Source organism: Balaenoptera physalus (genome assembly GCF_965194825.1).
Source record: "Balaenoptera physalus genome assembly, chromosome: 2".
NCBI lineage: Eukaryota > Metazoa > Chordata > Mammalia > Artiodactyla > Balaenopteridae > Balaenoptera > Balaenoptera physalus.
In genome coordinates, this window is record NC_138883.1 from 45,890,407 (window position 1) to 45,912,333 (window position 21,927).

The following is a 21,927-nucleotide window of genomic DNA, read 5'->3' on the forward strand; positions in this document are numbered from 1 at the left end:
GAGATCTTCAGTTATTAGGACAAAGGAAAAACTGATGCTAGGCACGGCCCTATGCTACTGTTACATGTCTCAGGAATCAGTCACACTGAAGCCTGGCCTTTCTACCTGTCTCAAAGAGAGTCTGGGTGAAACTGGGGTTTCCTTTCAATATTAGGTGCTCAGGCCCCATATGCTTTAACAAGTAAATTGTACATACAAAAGAGTATTACATATCTTTGGAGTTAAATAAATAGAACGAATACTCATGTATAGCCCTCACTTCACTCGACAGAACATTATCAGACTCTAGTAAGTCCTCCATGTACCCATCCCAATTGCATCTCCTTCCAACCCTCCCCCCAGTAATGCTAATATGCTTTTCATTATACAGAGTATGGGCTGTTTGAGAGCAATAATTTTCTGATGAATAAGTCAGATGTGATTCCCAAGTACTTTGTTATGAAAGGTACTAGCAGCAAATGGATATTCAAACTTATTTTGAGGTTTCACTTTCTATTCAAACGGATGTTTTCAGTGAGCTGTTTCCGATTCTAACTTCACAATCACTGCAGCATAATAGTGTGCTGAGAACAGATGTGTCACTAAATTGTGGTCAACGTGCAAAACTGATTTTTACCACCGTGGGGGACATGTACTTTTTTATGGCAGTGCTGTCGGAATGCTAAGCTAAGAAGGCGCTGCCTGTGGTAAAGGGCAGGACTCAGGCTGCAGGAGGGGCGAGGGAGTGTGCTAGCACACCAGCACCGAGGAAACATGGTTTCCAGCAACTCCAAGTTCTTCGCCATGCAGCCATGTGAGAGACCTTGTGAGAACTTGGTCTGGCAGCAGACACTCTACCAACAGCTTGATGAAGACTAGCGTGGCAACCCCTGAAGCACTGAATCCTTACAGGAGATCCCAAGTTCTAGTATTAAAAAATGTGCTTAAATAGCAAAAAATGGAAAACTATTACTCCAGCCAACAGATATTTCTGAAATGGCTTAAGTTTTCATCATTTATTTCCTGCCACTAATGGACCCTATGAAATAATAATTTCACTGTTCCCTCCCCTCCACCATTACTGTGAATTAGAAACACTCATGTCAGCCCAGGACTGGAGGAAATGAAATGCAGTTCTACCAGAGATTTGGTGATGTTTGTATGTAGCAGCTAAAGACCCCCAAAATTGGACATGATTTTCAGTGCTACTGAGTTTGTGAGAAGATTATGTTAGGAAAGAACTTGGAGCTTTAAGGGAAATTGCTTTCAGAACGGGGGGAAAAAAAGACACACTTGAGGCTACGAAGCAAGAACCTTTGGACAGATGCCCAGAAAAGTAGGAAGCCTTATTCCCATCTCCCCTTCTCTATCTAGCTTCTGTATTTAAAAAAGGCATGGCTTCCTGTTCTAGGACTAGAACGTGCTCTCTTCTTCGGGGATTTTCTGAAGACAATTGTGGCTGCAATTAAGTGACTGGGATTTTTTCTTCACCTTTATAAGATGCAGTATAAGTTGCACCCTAGATAATATATGTGAAGGAAAGGTTAATTCTATGCTAAAACATGTTTAGGATGTTTTTTATCTCAGGAAACAAACATGGAAAATCTTCACTTGCATTCTATTTTGTTATAGTTAAGATAACCATATAATTTATCCTTAAATCCGGGACACTTTTGAGAATGCAAGGAGGGTACTGTTAATAATTACGCCTGGACAACATAAACCAGAGTTGTCCCAGGCAAACTGGCATGTATGACCACTTATAAGGCAATCTTTGTGTTTAATAAATATATCATCACATTGTGTAAATTTTAGCCTTCAAGCTTGACAATCTGATTTTTTTAAAAAATAAACTTATTTATTTTTGACTGTGTTGGGTCTTCGTTTCTGTGCGAGGGCTTTCTCTTGTTGTGGCAAGCAGGCGCCACTCTTCATCGTGGTGCGCGGGCCTCTCACTATCGCAGCCTCTCTTGTTGTGGAGCACAGGCTCCAGACGCGCAAGCTCAGTAGTCGTGGCTCACGGGCCAAGTTGCTCCACGGCATGTGGGATCTTCCCAGACCAGGGCTCGAACCCGTGTCCCCTGCGTTGGCAGGCAGATTCTCAACCACTGCGCCACCAGGGAAGCCCCTGATTTTTTAAAAAAGCATTAACAGTGATACTATATATTAGATGTGTAATCTTTTAGTTAATGCTAATACACTAAATAGAATCCCTCCAAGAAAGAATGTTCCATTTTTCCCTCCTGGTGCTCTGAGTATTTTGCGCATTATTATCTGTTTTATAGATAAGGTAAATCAGCACAGGAAGCTAGTCAATTGCACCAAATCACACTGCCAGGCTGAGCTCAAAGCTAAAAACGCTGCCCTTGAATCCCCAGCAATTGTGCTGCTCACTGAACCATGAAAAACTGCATTCTAGAATTTGATCAGATTTCTATTACGGACTCCCCAGAGGTGGAGACTTGTTACCACCTTTCAGATAAGAAGTCTTGTGAAGTTTGTCAACAGGCTTCTCCTAGTTCACATTAATCCTCTTCATTCCCCTTCTATAAAGAGCCCAAGTACTAAGTCCTGATCGTTAGTCATGTAGTTTGGGCTTTTTTAGTAAAGATTTCCTTGAGCAGTCAAGAAGGGATCCAGGTATTCATTAAGTTTAGTATTTGGGATTTTTCTATGTTGCAGTAACTAAGCAACAGTTTAGATGTCTTAACTTAGCATGTCCTGCATCGGCAAGTTTAAAAAAAGAACTGTCAAGCCATACTTGGTAGAACCTCCCTTGGACTCTCCCACCCTCTGTACAGTTCCTGTACATCTTGGCTGCTCATCTACTGCTAACAGAAACCTCTTTTGTCTCAGCCACTCTGACAGCCTTGTCCAAGCCTTTCCCACTTTGGGGCAGCTGGATAACCAGTGTCTTCAATAAAAGGTAGGGCTGAAACCAGTGATTTGATCATCCAGTACCTTTTGTAACAATTCTCACATCCATATTTTAACCTACTCCTGAATGCTACACCTTTGAATATTATTTGTCTTTGTTTGTGAAAATACAACTCTCCAAGTTAGCAGTTTAAGAACTGTGCTTATTCACCAGACACTAAGGATATACATTTCAAACAAACACTAGATTTTTAAAGTGAGTATCTAATGAAACTTATTCAATGACATAAACTGTGTAAAAGGTCTGCTACATAACATTCAATACATGTTAGATGGATTTGACTTTCCAGGTATACAATTTTGGAAGCAGAACTACAGCACTAAGGCAACCACGGCAGGCACGTGTAAGATGGAGAAACTGTTCTTAGGAAAGCAGCATTCTGCAGCAAAGTGGAACACAGCAAAGCTTTGCTATTGGTCACACCTAGGATTCTCAGTTCCATAACATACCAGCTATGTAATCTCTACCTCTTAGCTGTAGTTTCATTATCTATAAAATGAGGATTAAGAACTGTCCTTGTCTTAGAGGTTTGTTGTGTCTTAATTGGGACAGTGCATTTAAACAGTCAACTAGACTTGTTTCTGTCTTCTCCTAGATTGTGTATATCTCAAATGCAGGGTGTTAAGAGTTCCATGAGCTAAAGTATGTAAAGTGTACAGAAGAGCTATAGTTACTAGCTCCCAGGAAATGAAGCTGGGTAAGAAGTAGGACAATACATGAAGCTCAGTTTAACTTGGCCTCTTTATCTAAAAAGTTAACCAGTTGAGTGTTTTCCTAGTTTTCCCATAGCTTTGGAATCTCCTCAGTGGTTAAGGGGACAAGAACAAGTCAGGATGTCTTGTGGAAAAGGCAAGGGTCTAGATTGGTAATCAAGGAACTGCATATAAAGGGGACTGGATATCTGAGCAAAATATAATCTAGTGGACAAACCCTGTTTTGATGCCATTGTCATGTAAGGAGACCTTGGGATTTACTTAACCTCTTTTAAAGATTTCCTTATCCCTAAAAAAAGGCTGTCTTTTAAATCTACCTACCTATCTTTAAGGAATGCTCGTCCAAATGACCATATCAAAAAATAAGGCCTAATATAAAACAAGGCAGAGCAAAAACTTAAAATGTTAAATAATCCTCTTGTGTGACACTAACACTTTAAGCATAGCTTAGAATTCTAGATGGATGGAGATTCTATTACACTTGTGAATCTGATTGATTTTCGCTAACCTCAACTAGGAGATGTGGTCATCTACAATAGTTTTTTAAGAATTTAAAAGCGGCAAAACTTTTTGTCCCCTCAAACACCTTATCTGTAAGTGCTATGAATCAAATTGTGCCCCTGCCACCCGAATCCATGTTTAAGTCCTAACCTGCAACATGATGGTGTTTGGAGATGGGACCTTTATGATGGGATTAGTGTCTGTATAAAAAGAGACAACTGAGAGCTTGCTTCTCTCCACATGGGAGGAAACAGTGAGGAGCCGTCTGCAAGCCAGGAAGAGCTCTCATCGAAACTGAGAACTGAACTAGCTAGCACCTTGATCGTGGACTTCCTAGCTTCCATAACCAGAAGAATTTCTACTGTTTAAGCCACCCAGTCTATGATATTTTGTTATGGCAGCCCAAGCTGCCATACAGTGGAACTGTGAATTGCTCTAGAGAAAGCAGAGAGGAACTAAGCTGAACCTGCTTTGTCTCCTCCTCGTTCTGGGAATCCCAGAGAACTGCAACATATAGTATGAAAAGAAATTGTTTAACGCATCGACATAAAAACCTGCCCTCATTGAGAATACTGTTCAGACGCGATAGGAACAAACTCTATGAGAAGGCCCAAATTCTCTTCTGGTATTAGAATTCTATTGCCTTGTCTTATCTAAAATAAATGAACTTACAGTTAGGATTCTATTTTGCAAAAGGACTGTTGCAAAAGGACTAGTGCTAAGTTTTAAAATGGTGGTAAGAAAAGAACCTGCTTGTGTCAGGTACCCAGGCAAGAATGTGTTTGTCAAAGGAATGTCATTTCACGATGGGAAACCCCCAGCCCTGCTCCAGAGTGATCTTATATTTCACTACCTATTTCACAGCTCCACTTTAGGTGGGTACTTTTAGGAGGTAAGTTAAGACATCAAATACAACTTTAAAAATTTATGGTTTTTTTGTCCAAAGGCAAAAAGCAGAAATCCTTTCCAAAAACAGAATATACCACAAATTATTCACTTGTTTATAGCCCCACTCACACTGGGTTTCAAGAAAGGCTAGCAAACCCCCTGTGGAAAGAAAACAGCAACTATACACCAAGTTTAATAATGTGACCCTTACTACAGGCATAGCAGTATCTTTCATAAAAGAAAGCAGGGTGGTGGCAGCAGGGGCAGATAGGGAAAGTTCCCTGACTTCATGTGTAGATAAACTGGTTACAAAGCATAGGCTAGCCTTGAAGGGAGACGAGGAAATCCTCACAGCGGACAATGTGTTGCTGAAAGATGGTTTGTGGAGGAGGGGTTGTTCCCAGGCAGCCTATTTAAATTCCTTAGTGAATGGCAGATCACATACAGAGGGATGTCTCGGGCTGTTTTTCTTTCTCTCTTTATGACAACAAATTTGCAGTAAATCAAGCTCTGGACTTGCTCTGGGAAGCCCAGAATTGGGCCTAAAGATGAAAATAAATGGAAAAACTGTGAAACCATGAAAATACGTTTTTAAAAAAACTTTTCAGGTGTAATACACAAAAGCAAACAAGTTTATCTTAAAAAATGTCAAGTATCACATCCATAGACTATTCCTAATTATAATTATGTCTTAAAGCAACATTTGTCTTTGTTTACAAATACAGCAGCAGGTGATAAAACCTAATATCTCAAACAGATTGCTTATAGTTCATAATACAAACAAATGTGTATGTGTCAAATCACATTTTAGGCAGTTTAACTTAAAATGCATAGACAATTACATACATTAAATTTGTCATTATTAAGTCAATGAAAAAAATCACAATATCAAGAAAAAATACAAAAATATCAAGGAAAAAAATGCTTTATAGAACACGCATAAGAAGTCAAGTTTACTTAATGGCAATAACTCAGGATCTACTAATCAGTGACAGGCAGTGAAAGTGCCTTTATCCAGGGGAAAATTAGAGGAAAAAAAACATCCCATTACTTTGCACTCTTGATAGTTGCACTGACAAACACTACAGTCTTGAAAGCATTTTCTTACTTTAAAAAAATTTATGCCCTACTTTGTTCTTTAAACGCCCAAAGGCTAGTCTATAAATTCCACCAGCGGCAACACTAAAATATGTTTGTCCAGGTAAACTAATACTGGATGTACTCATCAATTCTGTAATGCCTCCCCCTAGGCTGTAAGCCTCTGAAAGACAGGCATTCTCTTCATCTCCGTGTATCTCTGGCATCTGGCAAAGCACCTGGATCATGGACATCTGAAGAGTCTGCTGAATGAATGCAGTTTTCAGATGCTGTCTATTGCCAGAAGCTTGCATGGCCATTTCTTTAATACTGATTATTTTATTGGCAATTTTTGTTTTACTTGGCAGAATTCTGAAAATAAAACAAACAGTGTCTGTCTTCAATACTAAATATTGCTTTATTAAAATAAAATTATAGTCTTCCCTGAAAGCCACCCACCACTTTCTATGCACAGTACAGTGGATCAGTGTGATTCATCTGACTCAAGCCTTACGCTTTTCAAAAACTTGAACACTTGAAGGTCTGTGCTTAGGTTTAATTTCCAAGGTTTATAAACCAGGCATTTTATAAATCTAGCACTAGATTATTCAGGGTGAGGAAGGAAGACACTGGCACGAATCTTTTGGAAGCGTAGGCAACTGACTGATATGCAAACTAGGCACAGTATTTTAATTTAAACTCTATAAGTAGAGCTATGTTGATGCACACAAATAGTTTCAAAAGCTGTACATCTGACTACAACAGGTAGCACTAATAACTGTGAGGTGAAAAAAGCAGGGGAAAAACTGACTTCTTTCCTAGAAAATATTCCAATATCCCATTGTAGTGGTATGACAGACCAAGGCCCAAAATTCACCCCCTTTCTTCTCTGCCCTTTTATTATTCTCTACTGAAAACAATAAACAGTAAAACTGACAAAGAATGAAGGAGGCCCTTGGGTAATTAAAAAAATGTATTGTCTATTCCCAAATAATCAATATATTACTTTACAGAAAACAGGCCTATGGAGTCACAGCTGTAAACAGCCATCTTCAAAAGCATGAAAAAGTGTCAGGCCGGGTCCAGTTCAGACAAGCCAAGGCATTGTAGGCACTCCTTTAAGGAGCCTTGATTCTTGAGGACTGAGTGTGTGAATGAGGACCTAAGGTCTATACTTTAATTTTTCATTGTCATTTTTAGGCTCAACATTTCAAAATCTAAGATTCTAACTTCAGAAACACTATTACTCAACACATCTCAACTATCTCCACCAAATTTACCTTAAAATTCCTGCTCTGAAAGTCCAAATGCCAGCATATTCCGTACTCCATGTTCCCTTAAGACCAAACATACTTTCTAACAAGCAGTCTCTTCCACAAACCAATCTCAGCCTAGCATAACTTGTTTTAAAAGCAACATTATTCCCTTGTAAAGACAAAAACCTTCTTAGATGCTTTCCTCCATTCCTCCCTTGAAACAACTTCTGCTTTTCTTAACTCCACCCCGAACCTAAAAATACCTTTTGCCCCCCAGTACCCACAAGAATTGAGATGCCCCTCCCTCAAGTTGAGAAATGATGCTTGAAAATTAAAAAGAATGTAAAAGCAAATTCTATTCCCTTTGATTTCAATTCTTATGTTTAAAAAAAATTTCCCAAAAATCAGTTGGAAAATCCTCGAAAAGCCAAATTTAAAATGGCAGTATCATCTAGGGCACACTGGGCAGTATCGGCCACCAGCAGTTAATATAAGGGGTAATAATTCCAAATCTTGTGTTCATGGCCCTTCAAATCCTTTAGCATAAGATTTTCTCTGATAGTAAATGGACTCCACGATAACAGATTCCCAAACTTGCTACCTATTCTTCTTGTAGTCAAACGTTATCCTCTCTAGTGTTAAAATATTTTTCTAAAGCCAGAGTTGTCAACTTACTCCAAGGTAGAACAACCAAAATAACCAAAAGGAGAGATACCTTTGCTGCCATCTCACTTTGCCTTTCATCCCTCCAGAGTTAGCTGACATTATGATGTTGATTGATAAGTTAAGCTATGACACCTTCTAAGGCTACTGCCTTATAAATTGAAGGCTACAACAGATTCCAAGAGTGTTACAGATAGCTGCCACTTGTCCCTGCAAAGAAGTGAAAGAAAAAAAGACTGTGCCACTATGAAAGGGCTGTCTAACATTCCCCAGTCTGAAAATATCTAAACAAATTAGTTTCAATTCTGAAAGCCTGAATCTATCATCTACTTAAGGGAGGCCTAAATACTGAATGTTCCTCTCAAAGGTGACAATCTTGCTTTCTTAAAAGGAGGTAGCTATCAAACCATTAAATTGGCAGCATTTGGCATTCTTGACATTTTAACTATAAGAGAAATAAACTACTAAATATTTTATTTCTAAGCAAAGGTAAGAGCTCCAGCATAAATCTCTCATATACTGGTCAAGAAAGTCACAATACATTTTAGTAACCTAATGGATACATTCAAAATTTGACAAATAACATGGTCAGTTCTATCCCAAATCTAAAAATCGGATTTAAAGATAAGGTGCCAAAAAGCTATTCTGGAGGTTACAAACAACACTTATTTTTAAGTAACACAGTCACACTGCTTTAAACTCAATTGCAGAGATCTACACTTTATGATTATTCTCAGTGTTACAGCTAGAGAATAATTTTTGAGGATGGCACTCACTCTTCTACCTATTTACCTGTCTTACCTGTCAACAAATACAGAACTGAACTGTTAGCCATAAGCACGTTACAAACAGATTCAGGAAAACTATGCAAGAGACGATGACATAGCTTAACCAGACTCTGAAAGACGTAACGTGTTTCGATCACACTTGTACAAAGAGAACAGTCATGTCTGTATGACTAACGTTCTCTAAACATAACTTCTGTGTTTGTGACAGACCCCTAGAGTGTGCCAGTTTTCCACATCAGGATGGAATTAAGGGAAGTGCTCCTTCTAAAGAACCGAGGGAGAGGGGTCTACAGGAAGGGTCCTGTAGAAGAGTGTTTTGTGGAAATGCAAATTACTTGTTACTATGAAGCAGTTCCTAGGGTCTCTTCTAGTTTGAGGTTCAAGACAAAGGAAATATTTCCTTCCTTGAGCTCTTTCCAAAGTAATATGGACACATCATAATCTATTCTACAAGTACAAAGAGATCACCAATTCTCTAAGAATATAATTTACATATACATGTTGGCCTGCATTAAAAAGAAAACAGTTTCCATAAAGGGCAGATTTTAGAGCTGTATGACCCATATGGCTAAAAATAAATCAGGTGGAACTCAAAATGAAGTAAAGTTTTTACTAAAAGCTCAAGGATAAAAATGAACTCAACATCTGACAATAATTACCAACAGTTTTAAAATGTATATCCAAAAGATAACCTCAGAAGGACCAGGTTTATTTATCCTACAGATAGAGCAGCTCAAGATGTTGAGAGGCATCATTTGTTTAAATTATGACAATGTGATTGTTTTCAAAGTGTGTTTATTTAGGGGAAAAAGTGATAATATAAGTATTTAGTTTCATAATTTAAACAAATCGAAAGTTTGTTTTAAACAAATTGTATCAAAGAGCTATTCAATATACTTAATTAACTTTCCATAAAAACCGAATAAAAATCACATTTGAATGATTTACTTTTACATTTTTATCTGATTGTTTCCATCAGATGTACTATACATCCAAGCACAAGAGGCAGATATCTTCTGAGAGGTGCAAGAGTTGTTCTTTCATGAATGCCCTCTAAGAATAGTGAAACAGCAATTTTTATATATGCATTCAAGTGCATATACATATATGTACTTCAAAAAGCAAAGCGTCATCTCTTCATCCATTGTTAACTTAATGGTAAGACTGCAATAGAAAAAAGAAAAAGTAAACTTCTAGATTTTGTAAATGGAGTTTATTAACTCCTTGCTGTGGCTTAAAATAAACTTATTGCTTAATAAAGCCAAACAGCTAATCACCTCACTTATTCTGGCATACAATTTACAAAAGTAATTTTTTAAGACAATATATATAGAGCAGAAAGTTACACTAACGAAAAGAAGTTTTAGGGGCACTTTATTAAGGTATTTCTCCTTTGCAATCGAGGTGGATGTTTGATTAATCTGGTTGGAGATCTGATTAGTACTTTGTTAAGAATAAATAGATTTTTTCGCCCCTATGGAGCATCTGACTTGGCTCAGTTCATGGGGAAACAGGGTGCTTTTCTATTTGGTCATACGCCCAAGAAAGGGTCCTCAACTAAGATGTCAACCCTACTCCAGCTTGGCTGACAGTAAAGCACACAGCATTACATATAGTTGGCAATGCAGACAGTGGTATAACCTTGAGCTCAGTACTGTTAAGGATCTAACAAAACCTTGGCTGAGAAACACTATGGACAGTTGCATTAAAGATGGGCAACGTTACACATTCACTGCCCTGGATTCTCTAAAAACCTACCTCTATATCTAGCCAGACTGGCAGAGATTACTTTTAGTGAACTTGTGCTTTGGTGTGATGCTATAAAACAGTACTGAGAAATGTTAAAAAAAAAAAAAAAAAAAATCCAATGAAACACATCTTTGAGTTTACCTCAAGGATGCTGTTGAGGACACTGCTTACTACATTACAAAGTCTTTGGGGATATTTGGGGAATTTTTCTACTTTTAGTACCAGGAATATTGTGTTTTCATCCTTTTAAATGCTTTACCTAAGTTTACCTGAAGTTTGAAATTTACTCTTTTTTAATATACGCACACCTTTTAAAAAAAGGTTTAAAAGCTTTCTAATCTTCCATCCAAAACTGGAGACAATCTTTCAGTTGTGCTTATGGGACTATTACTGCATGTTAAATAACAAATTAAACACTCACATGGGGGCCACCGGGCATCGGTGGAGCACCGGAAGGTCCTGAAGGCACTTGAAAAGGATTATTGGGACTGGGATAGAGTCCTGGTGTGGGATATGATCCTGCAGGGGCAGGATATGGCGCTGGTGGTCCCCAGGCTCCTGGTGGAACAGTGCCCCACGGAACAGGTGGTGCAGCCCCTGGTGCCTGGGGAGGAGGAGGAGCGGGATACGGCCCTGGAGATGGATATGGCATGTTAGGGGTGGGATACTGCCCTCCCATTCCTGGTGCCCAAGGTCCAGAAGACATGGATCCCCATGGACCTAAAGGACCAGCTGCAGCTGGATCTGTGGGCGCACCATATGGTCTCGGAAGCTCTGGAAAGGGCATATTTGGTGTAGGATATGGCCCTGTGGGGCCAGGGCCTGGCACAGTTGGGGCTGGATAAGGACCACCAGGTGGGGGGCATGATGGTCCAGAAGGAGGAAAGGGTGCAGGGGGTCCTGGAGGTGGTCCGGTGGGAGGCACAGAGGGATACATTCCTGTTGGTGCTGGTCCAAAAGGCACAGTGGAGGGTGTTGCACTTGGTGGGAGTCCAGATGGCACAGAAGGTGGAGCACTTGGGTTATTCCAAGGGTTGGAACCTGGCCAGCCCTGAGGAGGTTGGCCGGGTTTTGTATTGCTCACAGCAGAGGTTTTGGCAGGGGAGTGTTCAGGTAGTGCATCTGCCAACTGGAATACAAAACAGGCGTGTCTTATTGACCTTATTCAGGGACAAGCAATGCCAAACATAATTACAAACCCATAAAGGATAGTAAGCTATAGGGTCAGGGATTCTTCAAAAGCCAAGCTGTTCAGTTTTTTTAAAAACAACTCATTTAATACAAAATTTAGGAGTTACCTCGAATAGCAGCTTTACAATGCAAATTCCTCAGAGAAGTTCAAGTTTTCTAAATACAACTGATCAACATAGTGTGATCTCGATCCTGGCTTTACCTCAAGTAAGTTACATACCCACTCTGAGCTTCAGTTTCCTCATTTTCAAAACAACAGTTTAGGGTTAACCTGAGGCCTAAATGAGATAACTCATTTAATGCACTTAACATAGTGCCTGGTATATAATTTTCAATAAATGTTGGCTATTATTAACACTATCAGGTTAAAAGAGAACAGAAGTAACCCTTTAAAAATTTTTTTACTTAAGGATTCATAAAGAAATAAATACAACAGAATGCATTTTCAAACATAGCTAAGTAAATTAAGGCAAATCATCTATCAAAATCACATGCTAAAAAAACAAAAACAAAAACCAAGAATCACAAAAAGCATCTTTTACATTGGAAGACTTAGGGCCCACAGTTAGGACCATGTCTTTTTTCTAAGAGCCAAAGAACTTATGAAGAGTAAATGCATGAACTTACCGAAAATTCATCAGACATTTTCCTAAAAACAAAACCAAACAAACAAACAAAAAAAAAAAAAAAAGAAAGAAGGAATATTTCAAAACCAGTGTTTAATTTCTTATATATTCTTTAAGGAACTATGCATACACTATTTTTACTTAAATGGAATCTTAATCATTTATATAATGATTTTCTTTATACAGGAAAAATTTCCATAATAGTTCATACACCTCTGTAAACTTCATCCCTTTTTACTGGCTGCACATCATATAAAAAAGTGATCCATAATTTAGTTTACAGTCTCAAGTTGGTGGCAGTTTAGGTTGTTCACAGTTTGAGTTGTTTTAAACAATGACACAGTGAACATGTCACCTTTAAACACCTATCTTTTTGAGGCTATCACCAGGAAAAAGTATAGAAGTGAAATACACAGTCAACAGGTAAGGTCATCTAAAATCCATCTCAAAAAGCCCATGCCAATTTACACTCTACCTTTTTAAAACTCCTCTTCACCACTGGATGTTATTAAATTTATAAATCATTTTCCATTATGATAGGTTAAAAATTGGCATCTTGTTTTAACTTACATTTCTTTAATTAAGTGGAAAGTAGAGCATCATTTAAATTTAATACCACATTTAGACTTCTTTTTCTGTGAATATGCTCATGCCCTTGGACCACTTTTATCAATTTTTATAATTGAAGTATAATTAACTTTCAATAAAATGCACGGATCAGTGTTCAGGTAAACAAGCTCTGACAGTTGCATATGCCCCTGTAACCATCCAAAACAGAACATTTCCTTCACTCCATAGGTTTACTTGTGCCACGTTCCAATCAATTCCCCTTTGCCACTCAGCAATCACTTTCTTAGTTTTCGCTTGTTCCTTGACTTCATATAAATAGAATAACACAGTATGGACTCTATTTTGCCTTTGATCATTTTACTACTTAGTAGTACATCTTTTTTTTTAATGCTTTGTAAGACATTAAGGAAATTAGATGTTTGTCATATGAGACAAAAAAATCCACCTATACTTTCTAATAGTACTTCTATGGTTTAACTTGTTTAAAATCTTTCTGTTCTTTCAAACAATTACTGAATAATCTATCTTTTTCAACAGACTTGACAAGCTACCTTTTTAAAAAAAATTTTATTTATTATTTATTTATTTTTATTTTTGGCTGCATTGGGTCTTCGTTGCTGTACACGGGCTTTTCTCTAGTTGCGGTGAGCGGGAGCTTCTCTTGCTGCGGAGCACAGGCTCCAGAGCGCAGGCTCAGTAGTTGTGGCGCACAGGCTTAGTTGCTCCGCGGCATGTGGGATCTTCCCGGACCAGGGCTTGAACCCATTTGACAAGCCTACCTTTAACACATTCTACAGTTGCTATTGACAACAAACACTGAATATATATACATACACACATATATGTAAATATATCATGGAACAGGCACCATGCTAAGTGCTTTAGGTGTATAACCTCGTTTAATAGATGCAGATTCTATTACCACTCCCAGTGTACAGCTGGAGAAAAGGAAGCTTAGCAAGTTACCCTGTTTAAGATCAGAGCTAGTGACAAGCAGAGAAGAGATTCAAATCCAGGTATCGTCTGACTGCAGAGCCAAGGCTCTTTTTTTTTTTAAAAAATATATATATTTGAAATAAATTTATTTATTTTATTTATTTATTTTTGGCTGTGTTGGGTCTTCGTTGCTGTGCGTGGGCTTTCTCTAGTTGTGGTGAGCAGGGGCTACTCTTCTTGGCAGTGCGCGGGCTTCTCATTGCAGTAGCTTCTCTTGTTGCAGAGCACAGGCTCTAGGTGTGCAGGCTCAGTAGTTGTGGTGCATGGGCTTGGTTGCCCCGCAGCATGTGGGATCTTCCCGGACCAGGGCTCGAAGCTGTGTCCCCTGCATTGGCAGGCAGATTCTTTTTTTTTTTAAAATACATTTATTTATTTATTTATGTATTTTTGGCTGCATTGGGTCTTCGTTGCTGTGCGCGGGCTTTTCTCTAGTTGCGGCGGGCGGGGGCTACTCTTCGTTGCGGTGCGCCGGCTTCTCATTGCGGTGGCTTCTCTTGTTGCAGAGCACGGGCTCTAGGCACGTGGGCTTCAGTAGTTGTGGTGCTCGGGCTTAGTTGCTCTGTGGCATGTGGGATCTTCCTGGACCAGGGCTCGAACCCCTGTCCCCTGCATTGGCAGGCGGATTCTTAACCACTGCGCCACCAGGGAAGCCCCCAGAGCCAAGGCTCTTAACCACCAAATCAGAGAGCCTCCATCATTTCCCAAAGGTATTGTGAACTCTATTCTTTCCTACTGATCCACACTATAACATCTCATCTTATCAGGGCAGCTTTAAATTTTAAACAAATTTTATGACCAACTATTACTGTTTATTTCAGATTTTCCTGAATATTTTCATGCTTATTTTTTCTAGATCATTTTGTAAAAAAACAAAACAAATAAACAAACAAAACCCAACAACACAACAAAAAACACTTTAAATTTACAGATTAATCTAGGGGACATTTCATATATTTAAAGTATAAAATATTCTTATTCAAGAACAAGGTATGTCTTCCTAGTTCCCATCACTGTCATTTATCATCACTCAGTAGTTTTTAAAAATCAAGACTCCTACACATTTTTTGTGAGTTAGATTTCTAAATGGTAAACGTTTTCTTGTGGTTGTAAATTGGTTCTTCCATTATATTTTCTAATTGGTTGTTCATATATGGAAAAGCCTTTCAAATTTTAGTGTATTACTTTTGTAAGCAGTGACATTGTTGAATTATTTTATCCTGAAAGTCTCTCGGTTGACTCTCTGGAATTTGCAGATAAAGAATTATGCCATTAGCAAAAAATAATTTTACCTTCTCTTTGCAGTATTTACACCTATTTTCTCTTTTGCCTAAGCTAGGACTTAAACAACAATGAAATATTAAATAAGATAGTGTGAGCACAGTAGTCTTCTTCTCAGCTCTCCTGGCAATGCTTCTAATGTTTATATATGACTCATTTTTAGTTTTGAGATTTAAAAAAAATTACAGTAAGAAAGTTTCTATCTATGCCTATTTTGCTAGACTTATTTACTCCCATTTTGCTAGTTAAAAATAAAAAATCCAACACTGAATTTCTTCAGATGATTTTTTTTGGCATCTAATGAGTTGATCTTGCAGTTCTTCTCCTTTGTCCCATCAATACACAATATAGTTACATATATATTGCTTAATATTGAGCCATCCTTGCATTTACAGATTTATTATTTATGATTTGGTTATCATGAGGAATGATAAAGAAAATGAACAGGAAGCCTACTGCTGCAACTGCTATAACCCTGCTCTTAATTCATAATATTAAAAAACACATCATGAATGTATAGCAAATACAATTACCTAGTCATTCCCATGTTAAGGTTTGTTTTATACTAAAATGTCACATCACACAATAGTAAATTCTTAGGACTAAAGTTTATCCGTGCACAACAAGTTTAAAGTCTACCTAAGACTAACATTCTTTTCAAACAGGGTGAGCCTTTTCGAAACAGAAAATAGTTCTGTATCAAAGTTCACACTAATTCTGGAGCAGAAAACCTAACCAAATAAGAAACTCACTGAATCTCACGTGGTCTTACAGTTTGGGTTTTCAAAATTACTCATCTTCCTCTTAGTTTTTGAAAACCTATGGTTAATTAATCATAGCATTACATTAAAATATCGTATTCCATTAGTTAATAATATCAAACTGATTCACAACTCTGGCTTTCAAAAGTTTAAATTCAAAATCAAATCCTGGAAGATAGAGGAAATAATAAAGCCCTGACCAAAGGGATTAGAAATAAGTCACTTCCTGTTCTACAGAACTGCATAGTAAAGTGACCTGCTCTCCATGCCTAGAATAAACAGTGTTCATATTAATTGGAAACATTCCAATTTATTATTTGGAGAATACTTTCATCATAAAAAGGTTAAAAAATAGAGTTGGACATCACTATTCCAATATGAGAAGAGTTGCAGAATGTAAAAAAACCCCCACAAAAACCCCTAGGTTTTCTTTTTTTATTTCTTTTTTTGGCCGTGCCGCGTGGCTTGTGGAATCTTAGCTCCCCTACCAGGGATTGAGCCTGGGGCCCCAGCAGTGAAAGTGCCAAGTCCTAACCAATGGACCACCAGGGGATTCTCCAAACCCTAGATTTTCTAAAAAATGATTCCCAAACATATGGATTATGCTAATTAAGATGAGGCCAATGCAACCTTGAACTAGGAAAAAAAAAGTGTAAAATCAAGGAAGATTTTAATTTTTCTTTTCAGAATAATCTAAAGCTATCACTTCCAAAACTTTCCGTTAATACTTTATGGCAGTACACATTATGTGAAGAATAATCACTGTATTTTTATTTTTTTAAATTTTTGGCTGTGTTGGGTCTTCGTTGCTGCGTGTGGGCTTTCTCTAGTTGTGGCAAGCAGGGGCTACTCTTCATTGCGGTGCACGGGCTTCTCATTGCGGTGGCTTCTCTTGCTGCGGACCATGGGCTCTAGGTGCGTGGGCTTTAGTAGTTGTGGCACAAGGGCTCAGTAGTTGTGGCTTGCGAGCTCTAGAGTGCAGGCTCAGTAGTTGTGGCGCACGGGTTTAGTTGCTCCGCGGCATGTGGGATCTTCCCGGACCAGGGCTCGAACCCATGTCCCCTGCATTGGCAGGCGGATTCTAAACCACTGCGTCACCAGGGAAGCCCAATCATTGTATTTTCTGAGGAGCAATTTTAAAACAAGAGTACAAAATTTCTTTCAACATGCACTAGAAAAGTAAAACATTTCTGTAAGCATATGGCCTTTAGAGTAAAAATGGTAATTCTATCATGGGGAGGTTTAAAAAAGTTGAACTCCATAAATTACTAGTGACTATTGGAAAAGGAATATTTCAATAGGCCATCAAATTGTAGTGGAGTCATAAACAGTATGGGACTACACAGTTTTGAAACATGGACACCAATCCTTTTGTCTGAATCTTTTGACAAAGGCAAACTTTTTAACCAGAGACCATCTTCCCATCAGCAAAACAGTTATAATTCCCGACTACTTCACAGACAAGTAAAATATTTAATAATCTACAGTTATAAACAAGTAACATATTTATTAAGAGTCACTAAGGGAAATCAGGATTTTTGCATGGTTTTGTTTAGTATGGAGAGAGGATACAGTAGTGGTAATATATTGTACTGAAAATATAAATTTTGAATGAACATATAGGATAAATTTTAGTATTGGCGTTTATCAGATACACTAATTTACATTTGGGCAACTCAAGAAATTGGGGATCTGCAAGTTTTTGAACATTCTAAATTACTTAAAAACATGTAATTAAAAAAATTTTTTTTCCCACAACCTCATGTCAGCCGTATTTTCTACATTCAGATACTTATTGGAACGTAAGTGCCAGGTACTGCGTTGGGCCTTGGGGAAATGAATAGTACTGCATGGAATAAACGCTTAAAGGCGTTCACAGTATGGCGGAGAACTACCACTTAAACAGTAGGTTACCTGGGGTAAGCGCAGGGCACTATGGGAGCACCTCGAAAAGCTCCTAAAGGAAACAAGGAAAGGAGTATCAGACGAGGAGTCCCGAGGAGTGGTGCCTTTGCAGTCTGGGAGAACAATGAGGTGCGATAGGCCCTAGGGAAAGGAGCAGTTTGTACAAAAGCTGAGAGGGGGACAAGAGATCTTTGGGAAGTGTAAGCCAGCGGTGCCCAACCTTTTCGGCACCAGGGGCCGGTTTCACGCAAAACAAATTTTCCACGGAAGTGGGGGTGGGGGGGATGGCTCAGGCGGTAATGCGAGCGATGGGGAGCGGCAGGCAGATGAAGCTTCGTTCGCTCACCCGCAGCTCACCTCCTGCCGTGCGGCCCGGTTCCTAACTGGCCACGGACGTGCGGGTCCGTATGGGTCCGTGGCCTGCCGGTTGGGGGCCCCTGGTGTAAGCAGTTCAGATTGGTTAGAATGTAGAAACCGGAGGAATATGAAAGCCTTAGCAGAGAGTCTCTAGACCAAGGTTTGAATGTCTGAGTCAGCTCACCTGAATGAACCTGTTACTTCAACTATAAAGAACGGGCCAGTCACAGGAGAGACTAAATGGGACTGGTAAATCAAGTGCCTATAATAAAAGTGCCCGGAAAACAGACACGTTATCTTGTCTTCCTCTGCGTACGGGCATATTGCTTATGGTTAAAAGAGTGAACGCCAACAGTATGACAGACTACGTAACACTGCACTTCACTGGCTGGCTCTGCGCAAGCCGAGCTGTGCAAACCCCAGAGGTGAAAGCAGACAGGAGTAGCATCCACCTCATAGATTTGCTGAGAGACTCACATAATAAACAACTCTCTCGGTCACTGTCCGGCACATACCGAAAACTCAACAAATGTTAGCTTTTACAAATTGCTACGATAGGCCCACAAACCTTTATCTACAGTTCTCAGTTCTGAAAATGCAAGAAATGCTCCCAGGTTTGGCATAAAACTTACTTGGTGGCAAAACCTGACGTGAGGCTATTTACAGTTTCCATTAATTCTCCCCTATTCGCTGCACAAATATTACTGTTGGATTAGGGGATGCTGCCCCGACTCTGCTGGTGTGACCTCTCATCTTTGCACCTTATTGTCTTTCTAAAATCTAAAGATAAAATCCAAAGATGGCTGAATTCCAAAACACACTGGTCCCAAGGATTTCGGTTAAGGGGTTGTCTCTGGGTCTCCGTTCCTCCTGGAGAGAGGAAAAGGACATTCCAATATACACAGCTCAAGTTTCTGAGACAAACTAGTTTTGAATAGGAGGTTCAAGACACCAGTAGCAAGAAAAATGTCTGTTCTCCCTGCCCAATGAACACTCCTAAACAAAGAACTTCTGAAAGACTTCTGAAGGCTACCTTCCCCTGTAATGAGGCCCATACAACCACCACGTGTACGAGTGTGTATTTCTTTAGTAGCAATGCTATAAAAAAAATTTTTTTCAGTCAGGTGAGTACGGTTCGATGCTTCAACATTAGAATCCTCATTTATTAAAAGCACTACTCTTGGTTTTCAGAAGAAAACGGTCCAAAGCCACCAAGCGCTCCTAAATCCTAAAAAAAGGGAGTATTACAGAACTCAACACTTCTCATCGTTTCTGTCAGGGGTATTCATCTAAGGTATCTGCTAGCAACTCCTCTAGAAAATAATGACCAAAACGTCACAATGCGAAAAATCTTAAACTAGCGTCACAGACTCCACCAAGAATCTGTTTAGGCCTCCCTCTCCCTTTCACTGGAAATTATTGAGTGGGGGAGGGGGTCACGGCCAAGGGGCGGGAGGCCGGCAGCCCTAAAGGGCCAAACGAACAAAAGGAGTCCGGGATCAACCGGAGCGAACCGGCCTCCGAGCGGGTCGCGCCTGCCCGGGAAGGGGTGGGGGAGGGGCCAGGCCGCTCCCCGCCCCGCCCCCAGCCAGGCCTGACGTCACGCACGGAGAAACCCATCAGGCGCGACGTCACCCGCCTCCGACGCCTTCTCCTTGGGGGGCGAGAGAGCCGACATCCCGCAGCCGGGAGGAAAACGACGGGGAAAAACCCTTAGCCCCCGGCCCCCAAAGAGGCGACTCAGGCATCTCCGTTACTGCGCCCGCGTCCCGCTTGGGCGTGCTCCTTTGCTCCCCTCCACGACCCCGCCAGCGCCGAGGCAGCCTCACCCGGCAAGATCCGAACCCGCAGCAAGGTCTAGAAGCGGCAATGGGTCCGAGGGAACTGAGCGCTGAAGAACTGAGCGCAGCCCGACCGACGGCAGCGGCGACGGAGACGGGGGCGGCAGCAGCACCAGCAGCGCGCGACTCCTCCTGGCGCCGGAACAGGAAGCGCCGAGCTTCGAGCGCGCTGCCCCCGCCCGCGCTCCGCCTCTCCTCCGGTCGGCCGGCCCCGGCCGCGCGCGCCCCCTACAGGGCCCGGGTGGCACTGCGGCCCGCCCGGCCCCGGCGGCGCGGCTGTTCCTTGCGCTCGCTCCCGGGCGGCTGTTTTCTCTCGGTGGGCGGGAGGAAAGCGCCCCGATGTTCCGGAGTTCTGAGCAGTCTGGAGGAAACGCCAGTGGCCGGTGGCGTTCTGGGCAGCCTGGCGGAAATGGCTAACTCGTCTCCTGAAGAGAAGGTTGAAGGCAGGTTCTGAATTCCCTACGCTTGCGGTCTTTAGAGCCAGGCCGCGAAGCTGGCTAGGTGTGAATGCAGCCTAACCCCGGGACACTGATCCGTTGGCCAAAATTGGAGAGAGCTAAAAGCAATACAGGAAGGGGAAGACGTTTGCAAATGGCTTGACAAATCGATATTAACTACGGATGTCTTTGCAGATTTTTTTCTGATCAGTATTTCTTCTCCCACAGTTCAGTTTTGAATAAACCTTTACCTACCTACTCTGTGTCAGGTCCAAAAGATGATTGATTGACACATGGCCCCAGCCGTCAGGGAACATGCTAGCTAGTAATGAAGATGTCATAATTATGTGGTGTACAAAATATACACACATAACATACATATATTTTAATGTAAAAATTAAAAGCATGCAATATTCTTACAACATTTTACTTCTTTGTTTTCATTTGCTGTTAGTGGATCGGTGGGTGGACATTTTACTATAAACTTCTTAAACGAAGACTTGTTTGGGTTTACTCCACAGCACACATAATTCTCATTCTGAAAAATGAGCAACAGAGAAACTTCAAATACCTAAGCCTGGGTAAGACATGTTTTTGGTTAGGGGCAGTGGTCTATGGAAAATGATATCACTAGTGTGAACTACCTACCCTGCCCTAATGGGAGGCAGTGAATCAGCAGTGCCTTGTGGCACGGGAAGCAGTGCCATAGGAAGCCTGAGGCAACAGTAAGTCAGCAAAATAGTGCTATATTTAAGTTTTTGATATTTTGCTCATCATAGGGCTTTTTTTTTTGCATTCGGATTTTTTTTTCTTTTTTTTTTTTTTTTAATTTATTTTTGGCTGCGTTGGGTCTTCGTTGCTGTGCGCGGGCTTTCTTTAGTTGCAGTGAGCGGGGGCTACTCTTCATCACAGTGCGCGGGCCTCTCACTATCGTGGCCTCTCTTGTTGCAGAGCACAGGCTCCAGACGCGCAGGCTCAGTAGTTGTGGCGCACAGGCTTAGTTGCTCCGTGGCATGTGGGATCTTCCCGGACCAGGGCTCGAACCCGTGTCCCCTGCATTGGCAGGCAGATTCTTAACCACTGCGCCACTAGGGAAGCCCTGCATTCGGATTTTTAAATGTTGCACAAAAAATTATTTTCATTACTGAGTTTATGGTCAAAAAAAATTTGTGCCCACGTTGAGTGTCTCACTCTACTCCTGTTCACGTGCATTAGAGTGACCAACAGCCTCCAGCTTTTCCCATGTTCCCAGTCAATAACTGAGCATGGCGGGAGTTCTAGAGGTAGGCCATTCCTATCCCATGTGGGCTCCTACAGGTAACCTGTTGGGAACTACATCCTCTCCTAGCATTTTTAGAACTACACTGCCCACCCTACCCAATGCTTCCTTCAGTTTCTTTTCACAGATGTCAG

The 21,927-nt window shown here is 40.5% G+C and overlaps 1 protein-coding gene across 2 annotated transcripts; it reads right to left on the bottom strand.

The window, feature by feature from the left end:
- Nucleotides 1–5,620: 5,620 nt before the first annotated feature.
- MAPK1IP1L (mitogen-activated protein kinase 1 interacting protein 1 like) lies at nt 5,621–20,248 on the bottom strand. Of its 2 annotated transcripts, XM_082450498.1 has the most exons (5): nt 20,066–20,202; nt 17,889–17,931; nt 12,371–12,392; nt 10,974–11,681; nt 5,621–9,967 (listed from the first exon to the last, which is right to left on the bottom strand). In XM_082450498.1, the coding sequence occupies exons 3-5, from the start codon at nt 12,386–12,388 to the stop codon at nt 9,956–9,958; spliced, it is 738 nt and encodes a 245-aa protein (XP_082306624.1). In that variant the 5' UTR covers nt 12,389–12,392; nt 17,889–17,931; nt 20,066–20,202; the 3' UTR covers nt 5,621–9,955. The 2 variants fall into 2 exon arrangements, with proteins under 2 accessions (XP_082306624.1, XP_082306625.1); XM_082450499.1 differs by lacking the exon at nt 17,889–17,931 and having other exon boundaries at nt 20,066–20,248.
- Nucleotides 20,249–21,927: the final 1,679 nt, after the last annotated feature.